This window comes from Melopsittacus undulatus, chromosome 8, assembly GCF_012275295.1.
Source record: "Melopsittacus undulatus isolate bMelUnd1 chromosome 8, bMelUnd1.mat.Z, whole genome shotgun sequence".
NCBI lineage: Eukaryota > Metazoa > Chordata > Aves > Psittaciformes > Psittaculidae > Melopsittacus > Melopsittacus undulatus.
Genome location: NC_047534.1, coordinates 4,196,386 through 4,219,899, shown reverse-complemented (window position 1 = coordinate 4,219,899; position 23,514 = coordinate 4,196,386). Strand labels below are relative to the sequence as shown.

Sequence of the window (23,514 nt, the reverse complement as noted above, 5' to 3'; positions counted from 1 at the left end):
ATATCCCTCTTTCTGCTGTCATTATGCTTTGGAGGAGTTACATATTCCTCATGTGTTCTTCTGACAGATGAGCTTTGCTTCTTCATTCCCACCCACAGATCTTTATAAATAATATAATCTGTTTTTAAGACCAAATGTTGGACTTCTTAAATCATCATCACAACTTCGACATGTTGATACAATCACTTTACTTGGTAATGAGATTGTTGTGAACAAGTTGGTACATTCTGTACCATTTACATACACAATGCATATAACAGAATCAAACACTGAAATCCTGTAATATGGTGGTTTGGCACATTCTGAGAAGCATTTTTGTGATGGATAAATTGTTGTTGCTAGGAATTTGTTAATTCTGTGAGTTTCAGAGCACCACTGAAGTGAAATGAATGCTTTAAAACTGCAATAATAATTCCCGTTAAGTTCATCTGCATTCTTGAAGCATCCCAGGTACAAATATGGGTTGAAGGAGTTTTGGTGTGCAGGGAGGAAAGGGCGATCTTCTTCACAAACCCTCATCATCATCTCATGCATTGCTAGAAAAATCAAGGGCTTAGTGGTTCTGATAGATTCTGGATCCAGGAGTCTTTGCTCCATTTGGGAAAGGAGCACAGCAAAATCTTTGTGGAGCCTGCTCAGTTCTTTTCACCCCGACTACCCTGCAAGTTTCTCTGCACTTGTACCTCGTTAGCTTTGGTGTAACATGAAATGCTGTTCCAAGTGGATTTAATTAAGCAAGCAAAAGAGTAATCTTGCTCCCATGATTAACAAAAATCTTTTCAGATATGCAGGTAAATTGGTGACTCCTTAAGGATATAGCAAATTTTGTTCGCAGCATGACAGCTGCATATAATCCTTTGCTCACAGCCCCTTTCTGCCGCACCCAAACTCTCTCTTAAAGTGGCATTTCACAGCATTCTTAACCAGTCTAAACCAGAGCTCTGGCTGTTCTGCTCCCATTCCCTCTCCTCATCCTCATCACTCTTGTAATGACTTTCTTACTCCTGCCCTCTGCACATGCCAGTTCTGGTGTGATGATACCCAGAGCTGCTAGGAGACTTGATCCAGCCAAGAACAAATGAGTTTCAGACAGTTCAACTCCACACAGGCTGTGTATGATAAGGGGAGGGGATGAGAACATGGTAGTGGGAGCATAGATAAGGGCAAAAATGACATTGATCTAAGCTGCCTTGAACCTGTCTTCTGGACTTCACAGGTTTCCCAGCCTACCTTTCAAAGACACACAAGCTTTCACAAAACAGCTGCAAGTCACACCCCAGTGTTCACTTTTGCCTTTCATGTAGTTTGTTATAAGCAGTTAAATATCTCTGCTTGGATGCAGTCTGTTGTTGCAACACCTTTGTTTTATCATAGACAACCATAACTGTTCGTTAGGACCACATTAGATAGGAGGGCAGTAGTTATACCCAAGCCACCACAATGTTTTCTATACAGAAATATAGGGAGGATGTTTTTTCCTTCTGGGTCTTTTATTCACTGGCCCATGTACAGCTTTTAATAGCAGCATTGTGTTTCATGCCTTAGCATTAAATTAAAAACCACTTAAAATGTGGTTTTGCGTACTATGATTTTAAAACAGGTGGAATTGCCAAGTGTTAGGATCAAAATTAACTATTAAAACAGTAATCTGTATGTTCTACTTTACAATTAATCAGTCAAATTAGAGACTAAATAATCTGTCCAGGCAGGTACAGGCACTACATCTCCATCCATTCACAAATGTTTTGACCAGTAGCCTTTCTGAAAGCTTGCAACAAGGTGCACAGTAGCTGAAAACCGCTAATTGATTGCGAAAAAGTATGTTGCAGTTTACTAAGTCTTTGTGCAGCATGATCTCTAATGGAAGGAGGAGAACTAGATTGATCTCACATGCAGGTTTCTTCCCTCTGCACTGTACTTCTACTGTCGGTGGGTTCAATACAAAGCATGACCAACAAATACCTGATACTGCCGTGAATTTATCTGGGATCTGACTGTGTGGCCAGGTGATAGCTTTCCATTGGACATTTCTTATATACTGTCTTCTCTTCCATATCTACTGGGAAATACACCCTTTACTCTGAATGTCCAAGTCCTTACAGACAAATCTCAGCTATTTTATATTCACACACACAAACAGCCTGACACTGACATATTTTTCTTTATTCCTGGCATGAAGCTTCCTTGATAAGGGCAGGTGTAGAAAATGTTTCAAGTATTCGATTTTGGCTAAGTGCCATTTCTGAAGTCTGATACTTCACAATTTGTATGAAAAACACAGCTGGGAATTGTAGATGACGTGAAATTTTGTACATCTGGTCTTGGCTTCTGCTTTTTGTGTTGGGGTGTAAATTCACAGGAGCCACTGTGGAACTAATTCTCAATTATGTCAGTGAGCATGAGGGGAGAATCAGGTCTTTAGGATTTTAGTGCTAGTAGATACCAAAGCATCGAGGTTTAAAAAAATCCTGTGTCCGTTCCATTGAAGCTGCATTTTGTACTTCTGAAGGGATTTCTTAAACATTAGGCTGTTTTTTTTCCATCTTTCAATCTAGACTCAGAGGAGTGGAGGAAACTGGATTTCCAGAAGGCTAAAAAAAAGTGTACCAATGCTATTTAAAGAAGATTTGTAACATTATTTTTCCATTACATACAGTATAATTTAAAGAGAAGAAGGTGTAATGTAATATGAAGGTTCTGCTGAGACTTGTTCAGAGAGACTAGCAGCAACTGTCTTACAGCATTGACACTCACGGGTAATGTTTTGATCCCCAAAGAATTCCAGTAAATCCTTCCAATCATCTTGTACTCTCAGATGCAGTTAGACTATATATTGCTGATATTTTTTCTGGCAATTTTCAGCCAAGCATGACTATGAATCCCTGCTGCTGTTCATGTGGTTTCATGTTTGTAGTCTCTGTCTGCTGCAATCCAGTTTCAGCTTATTCTTTGCTCACTGGATTTTTCCTGGGGTTTTGTCAGGAGAAGTGCATAAATGACATCATCATGAGTGCCCCTTGGTGGGTACTCAGTCCACAGCTTGGGCCTTTCCAGTGGCTGATTAGAAAAGCTGGGCTAACTTCTGAGTTTGGTGTGGTTTTTGATGATTAATACTACAGCAGGTGACCTGTGGAATGGCTGAAGGCTGCTTAGGAAGATGTATTGCAAGTCATAAAGCCATGAGTATATGCACTAATATGGAGTGGTTTTGCTTAAAGCATTTCTGCTGTTTTTAGGGAGGTTTTGTATGTATATCATGGTGAGCAGAAGCAGAGTTTCAGCATAGTAAAACCTTTAAAGTATTATCACTGTATTTGCTTGTAAAGGTGTGCATTGGGAAAGATGTAACTTTAACCATTAATTGATTCGGTTTTGTGGGTTAAGTCAGTGACCCAGACAAGCTTCATCCATTGTACAAGGTGATATCTCTTGATGTGTCTTGTTTTATTTTGGAGCTGGTAAGTAAAGTGTCTGAAACTCTTGACAATTTTATGCCTTCACCAATCTTTAAATCAAAAATGGCTGAATCGATTTAATGATTTTGTAAGTTAAAAAATGGCACCCAGGCTGACACCCTGTGAACCAGATTTCTCCCGAAGTAGCTTCAGATTGTGAGTTATGGACCTCTGAAATGAAAACTGTGACATATCTTGAACTATAGCAGAACACAGGGTACCTCTGTAATGGTAATGTAATTCTGTAAAAACACAGAAACACTGTGTTTTCTTTTCCTGCAGTTAGTACTTCATAACTGGTCAGAATTTTGGAAGCATTACAGTCTTCTACAAAATATCACAGCAAATGAATTTTTCATTCCAAATTTTAATTATTTGGAGTTTCTTTTAAGTCACACAGCTTAAGTTTTGCTCATCTAATGCATTCCATCAGAAAATGTTGAGTCACTTTATAAAATGTGTACTGTTTTCCTTTTTGGAGAAGTTAATGCATGGAGAAGGGTTCTGCCATCACTCCCAGGGTTGTTTTATACTGCCTCATTTCTGTAACAGTAAATGAATATACCCTTTTATTGAATGTAATGCCCTGAGAGATGGGAATGGATATGTGCTAACTTGTGATGGCTGATCATTATGAAGAGTTATATGAAGTGTCACAGTGGACATAGGTGTTTTCATTGTGTCAGTCCTGGTGCCTCCTGGGGATTGTGGCCCTATCGTACAGAGAACTGTGGAGATGCAGAGTACATTTCTTAAGGGGTTTTAATGCCAAGAGTAACAGAAAAGCAGTTGGTGTTCTCATCTGCCTCCAAAACCAATGCACACATGTGCATCTCTCAACAAACATGATCCTCTTCTGAAGTCTGGGTACAGTGTTATCCAAAAAACAGTTCCAAGAAAGAAGACTCTGACTTTATTCTATGCAGAGCAGCTCACAGTGGACTCTCTTGCCCCTCAAAGGACTCTTATCTTTACCACTGCCCATAGTTCTTTTTGCCCCATGGGAGTCCCTTTGTACTCGGATTCTTGAAACTGGTATGTTTCCTCTGATCTGACATCAGAGTGTTTCAACAGAAATAATTTCCTTTTGATTGAAGAGCCTGAAATTGGAATCTACTATAGATCTTGTGGAAGTTAAAAATATAGAAGTCCGTCACTGAAGGTTCTTTTCTAAGACTCATTTCCCAGATTATTGCTATAAATTAAACTGATTTTGAGTAACATTGACCTAGAATTGCTTGACTGTCCAAGGCAGAGGTCATGCAGAAGTCCCCAGGCTGTTCACCAAGTTGCCCTACATTCACCCTTTAATCCTCCCCACACGATCAGCACTCTCTTAAAACATGCTGCTGATTTCAATATAAGATCTAGCCCACTGAGTTAGTTTCCCAAATGCTGGCACCAGATCCTGGGAACATTACAAGGTTTTATTCTAACTAAAGCAAGCTCCCAGTATATTTTCCTTAAGGTCTTTTGCTGAGTCACAGAACTATATGTGTGGTTATTTTGCTGCCTCTCCGTCGCTATGATTTGGCAGAAAATGAGTTTGAAAGAAGTTAATGGGGACTGTCAGCACTGATGCTTTACCCCAGGGTCTTCCACCTCCCGGTACAGGTAGTGGCCACCAGAGCTTGGGAACAGCCAATGTGATGGGCTTGATTGACATCTGCCGTTTCCTCAATAGGCTGCACCCATCATTCCTACCAGGAAGAGGATTCACAACCAGAAAGCTCTCTCCTGGAATAGCTTTTGGAGGGTTTGCCATAGTCCTGGGCACATGGAAGCTTTTGCTGCTTCTCAATCAGTAAAAAACCTTAATCTTTGCACCTTTGCAGCCAGCTGCTAAATGTCTAGCTGCAGGGGGGAGGTGTGGGGTGTGAGTTTGGACACCTCTCAAGACTGAGTCGATGTCAATTGTTCACAGCCCTGTGAGCCTCTGGGTCTGAACCATGTGGTTCTTAATGGGTATTAATGACCTGCCTGCTGCTGCATGACAATTGAAACCTGTGGTCCTTTTTTTTTTTTTGTCTTTTTTTTTGTCTTTTTTTTTTTTTATTTTTTGCTATGCAAGAAATACCTTAATAAGCTCTTACTGTTCTTAAAATACAAAGGGACAGCTACCTCGCTACTGGAGATGATTTGCTGCCTTCAAAGCGCTGCAGATTATTGCTATACAATTACTGCAGCACTTCAAGGTGATGTTAAAAGCAAGGAGTTTTGCAAAAATAAGCATTTACTATAGACATTTTAAAGTATTAAGCAAAAACTCCATCAATAAAAAGTGTTTTCTATTTCCTTCACTGAGATCAACCCTCACTTCCTTTCTTTGTTCAGATAGGGTGTTTTGAAAAATGTTCTTTGTCATCTCTCTGTTCACTGGGTTCAGTTTAGGGCTGTTCTGTTTTACCATGCAGATCTGTCTCAAACCTACTAAAACTTATGGAGCTCAGTTGGGACTGGGAATTTTGAAAGGCTCATATTCATTGACATCTATTCTATATGTTGTTTGGTGCGTGGCAATGTCCTTTGTAACCAAGAAGACTGAACGGCCTATCCAGACCCGTGCAACCACATCCCTTCATGAAAGCAGTCCTTTGCTAGGAGATCACAGAGGCTTCTTTTCACAGTGCAATGCAGAACTTATTTCTTTGACCTAATTTTCCTTGTGTCATTTCTCCATGCACAAACATAAATATGTAGCACATCGAGTCCTGGGTGAGCAAAGAACTAAAACATCTATAAATAAATCAGGCTGCTTCTCCTGAAGGGGAAAAAAAAGTGAATGAAACCTAATTTTTGATTCTACGTACTTGGGCTATGTTGGCTATTGAGTGCTTTGACAGTGTCTATGGCAGTAACCAGTATTCAGAACTCGTAAGGGATCTGTTTAAAAAAGATTAAAGGAAATAGCTCTTTACACAGTGGATTGTGAGTTTCTGGATTTTTTGCCACATCTGTGGGAGCAGATAGTGTCACTAGGCTGAAAAAGGATTAGGCATCTTCATGGATAATAATAAGTCTGTAAATAGATGCTAAAGGGAATAGCTGTCTATGTACCCTCTGATGTCCCTCAGTCCATGACTGTGGATACCGGAGTAGGGAGAAGGAATTGCACTACAGGTACTGCCCTTTGTACTATAGTTGAAACACCAGAGCAAATGTACATGGTGCTAGGGAATTCTCTTGCTGAGTGTTTTTGAGAATCCCCTGTGTTTCAGCACTTACGAATCTCCAAAGCCCAGCCTCCACCACATCTCTTCTGTCTCCTCCACATTCCTGTGTGCTCCACAACCCTGTTTACTGATGCTGCCATAGTCCAGGTCCCGAGTCAGACTCTGATCTTCATATCATGCCTTATTGACTTCCTTTTAAGTCCCGATTCAGCTTCATTTTATCTCTAGAAAGCTGTATGGAAAGTAATACTCTCAATTCTCATTGCCATTTTGTCCCTTTTAACACTGCCATAGCTGAGGGACTGTGTTGGGCAACATGTTGTGATTAATTAATACAAAGGATTGCACATGGAAAAATCTTGTCTAAGTGCAGACCAGCAGATAAGGATGAAACACTTTTGTTCTTTGACTTTGTTCTTTCTCGATCTTCATTTCTGTGGCATTTTGCCTCCATTGAGACTTGGTTAGTATGCATCAGTTCCTGCGAGTTATTAGCAAGGCTATTTTTCATTTCCTTATATCACTACTCAATACTTTTCTATTGTGCCAGTGAGATTGAACAGGGTATTAGTGCTCTCACAGTGTTTTTTTGGAATAGATCTTATCAGAGGATCCCAGTGAAGTCTCCACAGGTACAAGGAAACTTGGCTGTAAATAGCTAGTGCCTTGTCATATAAAAATTACTATTAACTAGGTAATATGCCTTTAAAAGCATTTGTCCTTCCACTGCTTTGATGACACACCTTCTAAAACAGGTTATATATATAATCATTTATCTGTATTTATTCTGCTTTGTGTTCCTTCTGACCTTTCCATGTATAGGTTGGTGTACTGGGTGATGAAGAAGAGTGGGTGAGCCTTCGTGAGGTTGAGAATGAACCTGATGCTCAGATGCTAGAGGTACCAAACCTTACTCCTTACACTCATTACAGGTAAGAACAGCAGGTAATTAGCTGCAGCATGAAAAAAATTAGTAAATAGCAGCATGGAACAGCTTTCCTAATCAGAAACATCTGGTTGTGGTTTATATTCTAAACAAAAGGGAAAAGCTTTGCCATTTTCATAGTTTATACTTAAAATTACTTGCCTGATATTGTTAATTGCAATTTACATACAATATATTTAATAACTTTAAAAGGAAATCCAAGTGCACAGTGAAATCCTTTTATGGATAACTGATATCCTGTGGCTTCCTTTATCTAAGGGGTTACACACCAGTGTAACATCAGTCAGTGACAAATCAATTGTGGTTAAACTTATGCAAACTTGTGATTACATATTTACGTTGGTTTAAACCTCATTTTATTGATTTAGCTTGATTTGATAATATCAGTTAGATGAAACCTTTGTTTATAAGAATTTACCAAGTTAAGCTAAATAGATTTATGCAGTGCTTAATCTGATTCAAGTGAATTTACATTATGGGTACACCCCAGTTAAACAAGGTTGATTTCTAAATCGATTCAATTCAAGTGATATGTTGCTTTAATATAGACAAGATTTGAGCATTTGAGTGACTTAATCCCAATGGAAAATCCTTTCACGATATAGTTTCATGAAATATCATGAAATAATGTGAAGGCTGGAGGTGCAAGGAGGTATAGTGGCAAGTGTTACATCAGCTTACTAGAAACTTGCCCATTTTGTGCTGGCTGTAGTGCCTTTTAGCTTGCCCGTGTGGTGTTGTGAGCTAGTACTAGGTGCAACCAAGTAAAGCTCATATGATTTACAACTAATTCAGTGCTGGTACGCTAATTTCTTCCCTTTGTCAGCAACATAGAATATTATTTCTCACAGACTCTCCACTGAAGTGGTTTTAAACCTCATCCTCAAGAGCTAAACATTTTACTCTTTGAAAGTTTTTGAATGTGAGCAGAGATTTCTGGTGCAGAGGTTTAGAAAATGATCTTCAGGTTGAAAAGATTTTCTTCTGATAAAGGTGGATCCTTAAAGCTGAAAAGGCAGAGGTGAATAGTTAAGTGCAGTCATACTAGTATTCAGCAGTCAGTGTCCATGCAAAATAAGCCAGACTTGCACATCTAGCAGGTGATGGAGAAATGTTTTGGGGATAAAAAATAATGAGGAAGTATATGAGGCATTCAGGGTGATTGGGTTTTTATATTGTTAAACTTCTTGGTTTATTTTACTGCTACATGTCATTTCTGTCTTGTAACCATTGAATTCTAGAGTGATCCCAGTTATGTTGGGATCACATTTCCAGTTCTCTGATGCTTTTCATCATTAATCAGCTCCTTGAATTTGCCTGCGTTTTTTTTTTCCCTCATGCATGCACAGCTATGAGCTTTTTTTTGTTTTCTTTCAATGTAGAGCAATTTTATATGATATTTTGAAATCTAGAAAGTTGTTACCAAATGGATTTGTTGTCTTCTGGTCAACTTCAATCATTGTCCACTGAGGAAATACATCATGAGCACGAATTCTCAGACCAAGTCTTTATCAAACAGCTTCTTTTCTATATATGGTGCCAGTGTTTGAAAGTGAACTATAAAAGACAGTATTTTTTGATATGTTTCCTTTAATGCATTTTCTAGGGAGATCAGAGCAGATAAATAAACACTGTGATATTGACTAACTCATCCTTTTCCCAAGCTCAGTCATTGGGTCCCAAACTGCTGTGTTTAGAATGAACAGTTTAAATATGTATGTACAAGTGCTGGATACCTGTCATTGCTTATGATGGGTGGGAGTATCTGAAATGTACAGCATGTCTTAATTATTTTGTGCTTCCTAACAAAAAGATTTCCCTAAATCTTTTGTGACCCAGTAGGAATTTCTGTTGCAGAAAAGATTGTTTCAAGCAGACAGGGTATTTTTTTAAAGGCACATACCCATATTAACTAACTTAATCTTTCTTGTGCAGGAAGGCTGAAAATGCAGCGCAGGGATAAATCAGCTTCTTTCAAGCAGTAATTGAGGGGAAATGTTATCACTAGTATATTTTTTATATTGACAGGGAATGAGCATATCTGAAGTTTGATATTTTAATACCTTTCTGAATGTATTGTACAAGCATTGCAAGAGAAAATCACTTACCGCTAACATAAGCTCATCAGGCTTGGTATAATTAACATAAATTTCTCACACAAATACTGACGTTTCTAATAGACCTTCAGCTAATCTCATTTTCATTTTTTTTAATACCTGAGAGGATCTGAAAGCAGTTACCATAAAGCATTCAGCAATTGAATACAAAGGGGACCAGCACGCAACGACCTTTGTGGAATATTTAGAAAGACCTAATTTGTACTTTTCCATCTTTTTTCCTGATTCTAGATAGAGAGGTACCATTCACTGAGCTGTTACAATGTGCACTGCATCTTTCCTTCGCTCCAGGTTCCGGATGAGGCAGGTGAACGTGGTGGGCCCCAGCCCACTGAGCCAACCCTCCCGTGTCATCCAGACACTGCAGGCCCCACCAGACGTGGCCCCTGGGAGCGTCACTGCGCGCACAGCCAGCGAGACCAGCCTCCGGCTGCGATGGGTGGTAAGTTAGGCAGGCGAATGGGGACAGAGGGGAGCCAGGGACTGATGCTTGTGATGTGGCCACTTCCCCAGGGGTCAGGCCAGTACTCCAGAATGCCTTTTCCTTGTGTTCAGCTGAAGGAGAGTAATAGCAAAATTATTTCCTTATCAGAATAGTCAGAAATCTGAGACTTACCTTAAGTGCTTTATTAATCACAGGAATTGCATACTGCCACTATTCTGCCACTTCATCAGGGGATACACTCTTCCAGTACCTAAAGGGGCCAACAAGAAAGCTGGAGAGGGATTTTTTTTTACAAGGGCATGTAGTGACAGGACAAGAGGAAATGGTTTCACACTGAAAGAGGGGAGATTTAGATTAGACATTTGGAAACTATTCACTATGAAGGTATTGAGGCACTGGCACAGGCTGCCGAGAGAAGCTGTGACTGTCCCATCCCTGGCAGTGTTTGTGTTTGGACAGGGCTTGGAGCAACCTGCTCTAGTGGAAGGTGTCCTTGCCCACAGCAGGGGTTTGGAACTGGATGGTCTTTAAGGTCTATTCCAATTCAAACCATTCTGAGTCTATGAATATATACCTGTGTGTAAAACCTTGGCTTTTGAGAGTCTAGTACATAGCCTGGGTCAATGTGTGGGACAGGAATATAACATGTGAGCCAATTTGCAGTTTTCTAGGGCTCAGTTGTTTGTACGAAACAAAAGGCACACATCAGCCATTGGCAAGCATCCTGCAGATACTAAGCTAGCAGTTCCAAGGCAGCACATTACACTCCTGTAGGAACATTATATTTATATGAAAAGGTGTGGAGTTATGTGATAAAATATAGAAAGAAATAATTAATTGGGAAGTTGCAGTGATTGCTGATATTGTTATGCCCCTTTGACTGTCTCAGTTGCCTGCAGAGTTGCTGCACTGGGATTTACTTGGCAATTAACCTGCTCCAGAATGGTTTTTCTTCTCCCCTGTTAGGCAGAATTTTCCACTGGGGTTACTGTAGTGTGAAGTTGATGAAGCACAGGTTTTCTTTTGCCCAAATGTTAGCTTTTCCATGCATAAACTCATCATGGCTGGAAGTCAAGAAAATCCAGCTTAAAAACAAGAGTGTTTTTCTCCTGTCAGAAAGGAATAATTGCAGTTTTCCAGAGGGACACTCTACTTAAATCTGAACCTCGAAAACTCGTAGGTGTCTCCTCGCTATCCATAGAAAAGCTGTTGCAGTTCATTTGATAAGACCCATATTACTCACTTGTGGCTTTACTGTGTGAACAACATGCCCACATAGTTAAAACATTGGTACTATCCAGACCTACATATCTCCCAATTCACTTAATTCACTTAAGGTTGTTCACTTAAGGCTGTTTTAAGACACTTCAAAACATTTTTAAGATTATATTTCCTTTCTGTGCTACCTAGAAGCCTGTTTTTCATGAGTCAAACTGTGCAGGGTTCAGGAGGAGCAATAGCCACAGCTAAAATGACCTCATACACCATTTTCATGCTTAATAATATCAGTATTTGAAAGTGCTTAATGTCTTCTTTTTTTTCAAGACCCTCCAGTGAATCTGTGCCCCCCTGGGAGCTGGGAATTCCTTCCTTCTTGAAGAATAAGGGTCACATTTCTAGCCCTGCTTACCTGCGGGATATTCTTCTAAGCTGTGAAATGTTAATGTGTATCAAACCTTTCCAGTGACACAGAACTGAATCTCAGCCATCCATGGCATCACATAGTTTAACAGGGGAAAAACTCTAAACTTCATGAAGTGGGCTAATTATTTCACATTTTAATCTCTGAAATTGCTTGGGGAGTTTAGAATACCAGAAGAAATCTCTGCTGATAAATGAGTAGGCAGAGAATCAGTAAAAACTCTACGATAAATGAATTTGTCACATGCTTCAGCAATTTATCATTCATTTCCATAATTAATCACAAAGCTCTGAAATACATTGTATTAATATCATCTCTGTTGCTACACCCACTGCAAATGGCATATGTGTTTGGTAAAAATAAGAAAAAAATTAAAAAGAGAATTTCAAGCAACAGAAGTTTAGAGATCATGAAACATAAAGGAAATAGAAAATCAACTTCTTGATCTTTTTGGCTTTCCCATAGCCTTATATGAGTTCAGGCAGCCTTGGTATATAGTTTGGAAAGCCCCAGCAGTGTGGTCTGTATAGGAATATTGTCCTTTTCTTTGTCGTTTGCCAGCCCCTCCCCGACACACAGTATAATGGCAATCCAGAGTCAGTGGGGTACAGGATAAAGTTCTGGCGTGTGGATGTGCAGTCTCCTGCCCTGATGAAAGTTATTAATGACCGCTTGGAAAGAGAGTGCACAATTGAAGATCTGGAAGAGTGGACAGAATATGAACTGCAGATCCAGGCTTTCAATGCCATTGGGGCAGGACCATGGAGCGAAGTAGTGAGAGGTCGTACACGGGAGTCTGGTAAGTCAAAGCACTGTAGCTGCAATGAAGGGCACATCTGAGCTTCAGTGTTTTCTGTCCTTTTTTTCTTGGTTGTTTGGTTGGTTTTGGGTGGGGTTTTCTGCTTGTTGATCCATTAGATCTAAAATGAAAGGAAAAAATCAATCTCTAGTTTCACTGAAGGCAAAAAACATATGGACATTTGAGGGTGTTAGTTATTTCTTTTATTTCTACCCTGCTTTATTGCATAAACCTGCAGGTTATGTATTTAAAGCAAACAAAACAACCTCTCCCCATTCCTGCCCTCATTTGGCAGCAGTACAGGCAACACAAAGAGAACCTTGTCTGACTCAGCAGGTCTCTCACACTTCCTCTCCCTCCCCACTGCACTATTGTCCCTCATTCTCCACCTTTGCCTGTCTGCTTCCAGGCTCAGGAGGATTTTCTTGCAGTTGTGATTATCTGAAATTTAATTTCAAGCATCCAGTAGCTCTAAAATGGCACAAGTTCTTTTAGAGAGCTGAAATAAAATCATTACCTAGCTGAAATAAAATAATTATCTGAGCTTTTGATAGCATATTTTCAAAACTGCCTTCTCAAATTGTGTGTACAAAGCTATATAGACATAACCTGCATATAGACCTAGAGCACAAGTACTGTCTTGTCTTGCTGAATTATCCATACTAGCATAGAGACTTCAAACATCAGAAGCAAACTCTCAGTCTCAGAGAACAGTAAATTATTGTTAGCTTAGTAGCAACAGTAAAGACAGGCTTGAGAAGCTGCTTTCCAGCTGTTAACTTCCACAAAACCTATTTCCAAACCTACCCTACATGCACCTGATAAATTAAAATTTATGTTGCAAGGGAATAACAAAGTGGATGACATATACAGTTTAAAAGTTTAATCATAAAAACTTGTAGTGAGATTTACTTCTGCCAGGTTCAACACTGATGCTTATTATTTTTTCCTATTTTTCTTCCTGAAATGTGTGTTGGAATCTAATCCTGTGCATACCCTACAGTCATAGACACATGTATATACATGTCTGTGCACTCTGTACCACACAGCCTTACTTGGTGGGAATTGTGAACCCACTGTACACAGCAGGATTTGGTCTGCAGGTACAGATAACTATCCTTTGAACTAGCTGAGGGGAAGGCTAAACAAAATCACCCCCCTCCATTAAAGTGTTGCTTTTTGGGAAGTAGTAATTGAAAAGCTATTGCCAGAGGTATTCTAAACAAGGCATGCTTGTGCTGGAGTTAGAGATAGCGTGACCCAGACAGAATAGTTTTGAAGTGTTCAGTATTATAAGAAAAAGATATCACATTCTTCACTTTCTCCTTTCTACTGTTCTTCAAACAATTCTTTTGAAATGTAGTAAACACTAAGATTAAGTCATTTCATAAAACCTTAGGTTTATAGTGCTCTTGCTCAGCATCTGAAGATCAGAGGTTACATGTGTATTTGGCATTTCCTCTAGCAGTATTAAAAGAAGGTTGACTTGAAACTGATAGGAGGCGCACAGAAACCAGGATCAAAATAACACAAAGCTGTGATCTAGGCCATAAAGACTCATTTATTTTTTCCATGTGTTTTCTTTGATACTAACATCTGATTTCTTGAATAGAGCAAGTCAGGGCTCAGACTTGGCTTCTTAGATTTAGAATACAGAAGAAGCACTGGCATAGCAGCAAGCTGCATGGGAGAAGTTCAGGGAATCTGCAGTTAACCTGTATGGAGTCAAATGGGGTTAAAATGCAAATAAAAAACTATCTAAAGTCAGAGAGAAAGGTCAAAGCACTTTTAGGTCTGTCTTTTGAACTATAAAAACAACTGTCTGTATCACGTATGTTTTCAAAGTGCTTTAAAAGCAGATAGCTTAAGTATTTCTTTCTCCATTTTACAGATAGAGTCCTAGGGGAATTGGTTTCCCTGGTGCAGATTGTAAACATCCCTCACAGCTGGCCAGAGGTGCCCTGGCCAGGATTATTCATTGGCAGGACTCATGGCTCTGTATTTTACTCTGTCCAAAGAGCCTAAGAAGTTAGAGCCCAGGCACTAAATCAGTTCACTGCATCTAATGACAGTGCAGCCACTGGAGTCCAAACCCTTTGTTGAAAATAGACCTGTACTTGAGCACTTCTGTTTGTTCTGGGATATGTGGTCCTGTCACTAATAGCTGAGCACCCATGCTAACAGTAAAGGAGCAGCATGCCCTTACAGGTACTCTCTGGTTTCTGAAGCTCTTGCATATAAAACATATTGAAACTAAAGAAGCTATGAGAGAATAAACAGTGCTGGAGGTTTTGATAAGTCAGGCTTGAAAAACAGTTGGGAAACCCTAAAATGAAAATCTAGGATAAGAGTTGCAAGCAGCTGAAGATGGTGGGAGATGAATTAGGATTCTTAAACAGGACAGGTTTTATCAATCCAGAATGTTTTATAATGCTAGAAATTAACTAGCTCATTAAATTTTACAGTATAAAATAACTGCAGAGGAACAAGCTCAGTTTCTGCCCAATAACTGACATTGTTAGTAGGTACAGTATAGAGAAAGCAAAAAAACCACTATGCCCTCTAATGTATTAGAATAACCTTGACAGGGCTGCTTCCTTTTAGGTACAAACCCTCTTATTTTCAACAATTCATCTCAAATACATCTAGCCGGTGCTGTAATATTTTTTGGGCACCTGGTATTCAGCTATATAAAAGTGTATACACTTGCCTTACAAAAAGCATCTACTATACAAGCATGGCCACATACATATCCATGGCAAGGATCAATCTCTGGATTTTTCAGGCTGACCTTCATGGAGCAGTTACTTTGCTGTGACAAAGCATCACTTGATAGTTCAAATGTGCTCCAATGTCACTGTGGAGATTTGTCCATTTATACAAGCAGCAAATTTGGCCTGCAGTAGCTAATTTTATAGGCAAAATGGTTGTGTACTGCAGCTCTAATGCTTTTGCCATGAACCTTGCTCTAAATTTGCACTTCCTAATTGACATCAGATGTACAATATGGCACTTTAATTTTTACTGTCAAAAACCAGTGATGGATGTTGTTGAGCTAAAACGAGCTACTAAAGAGAGAACCATTGCACCCTACTAGCTTTCTTAGAAAGCCAGAATGTGGGCTGGCTTATTAAAAGCTGCTTTTGGCCCTGTTAAAGACATGAAACAGCAACATTTGCTATATATCAAATGTCAGATGTAGAAAGAGGATGTATGATCTCAGATGCAAACAGGAATAACCTTAAAAACTTGAGTTCTTATTGACATTCCAGTACAAAGCACCAGAAGCTCTATAATTTCTTATGTTTGATCTTCTGAGGTACCTCGTGCAGCTGGCAGTTTGCTGGATTAGCTCATCATTTTGTTTCAGTATTTATGGTTCATTCTGTTCAAGCTTTAGGATTTTCTTTTTTGGACACTGTTGCTTGGCTTCTGAACTGTTCTTGCAGGTTACTAATGAGAACTCTGCTTTGGAGCTCATAATAAAGTCTTCAGTGCAACAGTTAAGGATATCAGCATTACAGAAGGGAGCTTCCAGAGGAAAGAGGGCTCTTTAGGCCTCATTTAAGCCATAATTAGTCTTAGCAAACTATAATTTCTTTGTATCACTATATCCTGAGAGAGGAGGGAGGTCAGAGAAACGAATGTTGTGATTCAATTAGTTCTTAAAGGGTTGATCAAAGTCTGTTACTTGACAAAAGCCTAGCAACAATAAGATCCATAGTATCCCTTGCAGGTCCTGAATTCATACAGCCACATTAGAATAAAATCCTTAACACTAATACAAGAACTGTAGAACTAAAGCACACTCAATGAACACAAGTTATTTCTGCCATTTAAGCATTGGGCTTAGATTCTTTTCCAGAGAGAAAGGACAGCGCTCCGGCTGGCACTGGGAATTAAGAGGAACATGGGCTAATAAATCTTCAGATAGACCGTGCTCTTCTTTGTTAGCTTTTGAGTGTCCCTGCCAGCAGCGTGGCTGTACACCCACCTCAAAGCAAGCATGTACTCAGGGCACAGCCTCTACCTTCTGTGAATTGGGTAAATCTCAGGGCTGCTGATCAAAGAGGAAATGAAATATTGGTAAAATAAACTTTTTCTCTCTTCAGAGGCTTCAAACCAGATAAAATAAAAATAAATGTGGCTGGAAAAGGGCTTCTTTCCTCTACACATCCTGGTTTCCTGCAACTCATCTCCACCCTTTCACCAGAAGTAGTGATTGATGTGGGAGTAGCTTTTGTGGAGATCTACAGATAAAGTTATGGCAGCTCTGCAAAGACATTCATGGCTCCTGGCAATTTATTTTCCTTTAACATAATTATATCCTTGTGAGGGATAAATCTAGGGTAAGATTTTTTTTTGAAATAAGAAAGGGCACTTCAGCATTGGAATTAAGAAAAGACTAGATTTTAGTCTGCAGCAGTTATGAGCTGGTGCCCTGGATCTCATGTCCCATATAATTGATAGCAGGGAAATTGTTTCAAAACTTACCACCTCTGTGGTTAACCTGGAGTGCACAAGGGTTGGGAGTGGTACAGTCTGGTTTTCAATTGATATTAATTCTGGTATCACACTTCTTTCATTCATGTTGCTAGGAGCTTCAGGAGCTCGTCTTAACAACAGCAGATCTGTTCTTTTATTCGGACAGCCGGGAAAGCATTACTTTTGGCAGTGATTCATGCTCTTTTTTGTGATATATTCAGGACCTAATCAAGCCTTACTGTCCATAAGTGCTCATTTAACATAAGTTGGTGAATGTTCTCTTGGGGTCTGACAGGTGTACCATGCTTTAGAAAAGATTGTACCCTTCGGATGTTGGAAATGCCACAAGGAAAAAAAGATGCAAAGGGGCAGCATAAAATGTGAGCTCTTAAAAATAGCCTCAAATTGTGCTTGTGTAACATGGCATGCTGTTAAGCTTGCCTACAAAAGCTTGCAGTTGTGTGGTGGTTTTGTGGCGGTTAGAGTTTTAATGCCATGAGAAAATGCAAGTTTGCTCTTTGGAGTCAGAGAAAATTACAGTGTTCCTGTGCCATCAGTTCTAATGATGTTTCTCATTTCGTAAGAGCCAATTTTGCATCATAAATGAAATAGGCATATCTTTCACTTACTCCATACCAGTCCCTGAAAATACACCTTGTGTTAATGTATCCGCCTATAAATGATATATTGCAAGGGTTGAGCACTATCACATAATTAAAAGGCTTTGAGGTTAAAGAACTTCTCACTGAATGGGGAGTGCAGTGCAGTGACTGAAATTATTGCTTACTCTAGAAAAGATGCTATAATTTCCTTTCAGATAATATAGGAAGCTCTGGTAGTGTAAAACTTCCTGTTAGAACAGAGAGTACCGTAAGGTAAACTCTCATTCATAAAGCTTTCTAACTTTTGGCATAAGGAAATGAAATGTATGGAAAAGAAATACTAAGAGATAGACTTCTGTGGAAGTCCATCTATTTAAACTTGATTCTCATAAATGCAAATGTAGAGAACTTGAAATTTATTAATATCTGTCCATCTGTACTGTCTGTCTCTAAACACTGATTAGGATTAAATGTTTAGCTTTTTACAAGCATTGTGGTTTCTGAGATGAACTGGGAAGAAACTGTGAGGCAGGTTGAAATATAACAAAGGTGTAGATTCAATACAAGAGAGGAAGGGATTATCTAGAACCTATTCCAGTCCTTTTGTATTTAAATATTCTTCTATGGGATCCTGGCACAATCCTGAGCAAAATGACCTGGTATATCTTACCAATTTCTGCTTTTTGATTCCAGTTCCCTCTGCTCCTCCTGAGAATGTCTCTGCTGAAGCTGTGAGTTCAACCCAGATCCTTCTGACATGGACTGCAGTCCCCGAGCCCGAGCAGAACGGTCTCATCCTGGGTTACAAGGTATGCAATGGGAGTTTCATGCTTATTTAATTTTTAATGCGTTACTTAGATATGTTTTTCATTTGTTATTCATTATTCACCTGCTGGCTATTTATATTATTCATAAGTCAGCTGAAGAAGATGTAGGGAAGTGTGCTGTTTGAAAGGGGTGATTGGTGATTATAATCTCATATCTTGTGAAAAAGGAGAGTTTGGATGCTGGAGAGGGACTCTTCATCAGGGACTATAGCAACAGGACAAGAGATAATAGATTCAAACTTAAACAGGGGAAGTTCAGGTTAGATATGACAAAGAAGTTCTTTACTGTGAGGGTGGTGAGGCACTGGCACACGTCACCCAAAGAAGTGGTAAATGCTAGATCAAGGCCAGGTTGGACACAGCCTTGTGTGACATGGTCTAGTGTGAGGCATTTCTGCCCATTACAGGGGTTGGAACTGAAAGAGTTTTAAGGTCCTTTCCAACCCAAGCCATTCTATGATTCTGTCAATGTAAACTGTGTAGCCCTCTTTTCAGTCCTCCTGTAACAACCTATTTCTTTCTATTTTTTATATACATCTATTCTGCAGATCCTTTTCAAAGCAAAAGATTTAGATTCTGAGCCAAAGAGCCAAGTAGTAAGAGGTAACCACACACAGTCTTTCCTCCTGTCTGGTTTGCGGAAGTATGTGCTCTATGAGATCCAGGTACTGGCTTTCACTCGTATCGGAGATGGAGTCCCCAGCTCTCCTGCAGTTATAGAAAGAACAAAGGATGATGGTAAGTTTAAACTAAGGCTATTTGGAGATACATATATTATCTCTTTTCAACTTTGAACCTAAAGGGCTGAGGATTTAGCAAAACCACGGAGACCCAGAGTCCCTCAATACCTCTTTCCCTGCAGATCAGGAGAAGAAAAAGACTTCTAAAATTGTTCTCCAGTGCTCGGTGTGGACAATTTATACTGAAGACAATTTTTAAAGCCCAGGTATAAATTCCTATTGAAGTCCAATCATGCTCAAAAAAACAAAGAAGTAGAGTGCTGCAATTGAAAGCAATAAACAAATTTGGGTCTGATTGGACTGAAGGAGAGAGATGGAATTTGCAGCTTCAGTAATCCATTCCCATTTGATTTCCAAAAAGGATAAGGCACTTACCTTGGAAGACGATCATACCAGCTTCCTTTTGCAAGTGCCTCCAGCACTCTCAAGTCCAAAGTGAGCCCCTTACCACAGTGCTGTGTGAACACACCAGTGTGGAGGGAGCATTCCTGCTCATGGAGCTCTACAGAAATTCAGTCCAACTGTTCAAATATTCTTGGCTTTGCAGATGCTAAAGTTACCTTTAGCTTCATTACCTTTTCAGTATTAAATGAAGGTTAATATCAGTGTGCGAGGCTTCTGCTTATTGCTCCCAGTGAAGATGAACTAAAAGAAATGTCTCTTTTTTCATCAAAATCTTTTCAGCATAGTAATGGAATAAACGTCGGTTTCTACAAGCGACTTCATTAAGGTGATTTGGTTGGGCTGAAAACACCTTCAGACTTCTGGCTTAACAAGATATTTTCTGTGAAGTGCAGGGAAAGAGTAAAAGCATGTAGGGACAGGGATGGGGATGGCAACAGGGACAGCAGCTCCCTGACATTTTATTAGCCTTTTTGTCTTCATACTGCTTGTGTGGGGACATGGCTTTTCTTTGAAATGAAACAAGGAGAAATTACTGTGAGGAGAACTCTGCAGGGAGAGCAAAAGCACACACTGAAATGTACATATCAGACTATAATGAGAAATGTTTAAAACTGTTTGTTTAGTATAACCCCATTATAGCAGTTACCTCCTTAAGTGCATGTTGGCAAATGATACAAACTGTACTTCCATCTCCATACCCCTGACAGAAATATGTTGTGTCTCCTCTGGGCTCAACTTAATTAAAAGTATCATCAGGGGTAATGCAGGTGGAATTTGTGCTGCAGGGGAAATTTTGCAGATGCTAATGTATGAATTAGCATCTCCTCACCTTGTGAACCTGGGATGGTCAGTGCAGCCACCAGCCGTCTGTATTAATGTGCATCTTGCCTGCCTCAGGATCTTCTGCTCAGACCTAAGTGCTTAAAATGCACATGTAAAATTGGAAGGCAGTTCAGAGCTGGTACTGATGACACAGAAAGGAGATATTACTCAATTCCAACAAGTATGAAGTGGATTAAGCTGACACATAACTCTGTAAAGGAAGCTTCGTGACTTGCTTTGTAGTATGCAGTCAGTTACAGGGACTCCTCACTACACTGCTGGGAGATAACACAAAGCTCCTTTGTCAGAGCATCCTGCTAAACACAGGTGTAGGAATACACTGTAGGGTGCACTGTTTCTGCATTATGTTTGGTGTCTGTGGGTGCTATAGGCGTTTGGCCATGGACAGAATTCCTCAGAAGAATGTGTGTTATGTATATACATAGGCACTCCTAACTATCTACTTGCTATTGGTAAGATACCAAGATACAAATAGTATCTGGCTTCTGTGCAAGGTGAGCAGCAGACTTAGAATTCTGACATGCAGTCCTTGCTAGCATGGTCTCTGTCTTTCTTTCCAGCTCCTGGGCCACCTGTGAGGCTGGTGTTCCCTGAGGTGAGGCTGACATCCGTACGGATTGTTTGGCAGCCGCCAGAGGAGCCCAATGGAATTATTCTTGGTAAGGGGGAGCTGCAAACCCAGGGCTGGGAGGAGAGGGCTGGAGACCAGAGCGAGCTCTGGCTGTTGGCTTTTCCTTCCCCTGGTATGTTCCCATTAGAAACCACACATAAGCAAATCTGTGGCTAAAGAAAAGAAAACATGTTGGTATCAGCTGAGAGACATGGTATCCTGTGGTGAGGAGGAGAAGTCTGCCAAGCTCCATGGTGTTTGTTTTCCACAGCCAGAATCACGTCACTGAATTGTCATCTCTCTTCCCATCCACACTGGGATTTGTAACCTATTTGGCTGCTGTTGGGCAAACTGCCTGCAGAGCTGCAGGAGGGGAGATCTGGATTTCCCCCTCCTTCTCTCCCTTTCCCAGGCATGCCCAATGTTTGATTCATATGTGCTTCCATTTTGTTGGCTCCTTTGGATAATACTGCCTGACAGGTTTCAAGGAGTTAACTCATGTTTGGCTTTTCATCAAGGGACATAGAGGCAGCAAGGCACAACAGGAATTTGGGAAAAACCTTCTTACCTTCCTGCTCTCCTAACTCCTGGGCTGCCTTTGCAATATGCACACCAGCTGCTACTTGTACTTAAAACATGAAGGCTTTTACAATGTAAGAATTTATTCTTGCCTCTAAAATTAAAGTAGCTAGTGGTTACCAGGAAATATTCTGTCCTCTGCTGATGGTAAACATATTTAACAGTAGTTCTAGTTGGTGAGTAAAGAATTGTCTCTCAATTCTGAAAACAGAAGCAAAAGCTTTCGGGTTTTGTTTAGTTCTCACTCTGCCAGGCCTTTCTGCTTCTAATTTCACTGCCATTGTTCAGGCTTGTGTGTTTTAGCAGTATTCCCTAAAGCCTTCATTGTTGGTGAAGGGTGCCTGCTTCAAATGCTGCCTTGGTGGCATCCATAAAAATAAAGAACCAGTCTTATATTGCATATAAGAGTCAAGAACTAAAAGTGTTTGTTCTGGTATATAGTTTCCCAAAGTGATCCTGATACCTGCATTAGCAGGGAAATCATCAAATGGGATTGGAAGGCAGATGCGGCAGGGGTTTTCTAGGCACGAGAAGAGTCCATGTGAAGCTTGGCAGAGTTTAGCAGTCAGAGACGGATCCATGCAGGGTTTCTCTGCAGCTTGAGGAAGCTTGACTTCCAGGTTGTCGTGTGGGTTTGATTTGTTGCTTTATTTAAGAAACTGTGTGTCCTAGAACTTTTTCTCAGTAGAGATGGGGATTTGAATCACAGGATGTGGTTAAGGAGGAAAAAAAATCATTTGATAGAAATGATGAGAAAGTACAAAAGTGATTTTGCTCTCCCCACTGTGTTTCAATGTCTCAGGTTGCTGCACTTTGTCAGCCTTATTTGCTGAAGTTGCAAGCTTGGTGGAGTAGGAACTCTGTTCTATTTTGTCTTTGCAGAGTGCTTTGTGCAATTCATCCACTTCTCAGTTTGTTCTTGCTCATTGCCACTGCATTGGTGATAAGATCACACAAATGCAGGGTTGGAAGGGAAGGGAAAAGATGTCCCTTGAAAGATGTCCCCTACATGCTTAGAATGTAGACTGGCGCTTCTGATGTGTTGCACAGTCCATTCCCAGTAACGTATCCCAGATACCTGATACTATCCTGACCTGACTTTTTTTTACAACACTGATGGTGAAACTATGGTTTATGACCCACTATTAATTCTTACCCTTTTTCTGCAGTACACTTCCAGGTCAGTCAGTCCCTGTTTTATAGGTACATTAAGCTTTTTCTTTGTAAGCATGATAATTTGCAGGTACCTTTATTGAATTTCATCCTACTGATTCCAGACCATCTCTCCTCATTATCAAGATCACTTTAAGTGACACTCTTGGCCTTGAAAATGTGCACAAGCCACTCACAGTTTGGTTTCATTTTTGGAGTTTGCAAATAGACTGCAACTCCATCAGCCAGGTCATTAATGATATTGAGCAGGACCAAACTCAATCCATGAGGTCTTATGAGAGCTCACTTAACATCTTCCCAATTTGATGGAAAACTGTCAGTAATATTTTGACTTATTGTTTCAAGTGTTCAAGTCAAAATATGTAGTATTTTTCCTAGATCCTGTTTCTCTTGTTTGCTTTTGATGGGGCTGTGTGCAACCATATTAAATCCTTGCTTAAAGTCAATGTGGATCATATCTACTCTTCCTACCTGGCCACTTATATTGGCAACATGGAAAACAGATTATTTGATATTTATTGTGTGCTCCAGACAAATACATTTTGGCTGTGCCTTGGTACTATATTATCTTCATGGATGCTTCTATGTTGACTTTTTTTCCTAGGATCCTTCCAGGTGTTGAACTTTAGGTTGATTTGTTCATAATTCCTCTGGTTGGTATTTCCCTGTTTTA

At 39.9% G+C, this 23,514-nt stretch overlaps 1 protein-coding gene across 1 annotated transcript in view; it reads left to right on the top strand.

The window, feature by feature from the left end:
• The window catches only part of SDK1 (sidekick cell adhesion molecule 1), a 411,616-nt gene that overhangs the window by 316,235 nt on the left and 71,867 nt on the right, over window positions 1-23,514 (top strand). Inside the window, exons 23-28 of the mRNA XM_005145297.4 lie at window positions 7,451-7,560; window positions 9,983-10,133; window positions 12,340-12,577; window positions 18,358-18,473; window positions 19,040-19,229; window positions 21,040-21,138. Of these exons, the coding sequence (XP_005145354.3) occupies window positions 7,451-7,560; window positions 9,983-10,133; window positions 12,340-12,577; window positions 18,358-18,473; window positions 19,040-19,229; window positions 21,040-21,138 (904 nt within the window). The remainder of the gene's footprint in view (window positions 1-7,450; window positions 7,561-9,982; window positions 10,134-12,339; window positions 12,578-18,357; window positions 18,474-19,039; window positions 19,230-21,039; window positions 21,139-23,514) is intronic.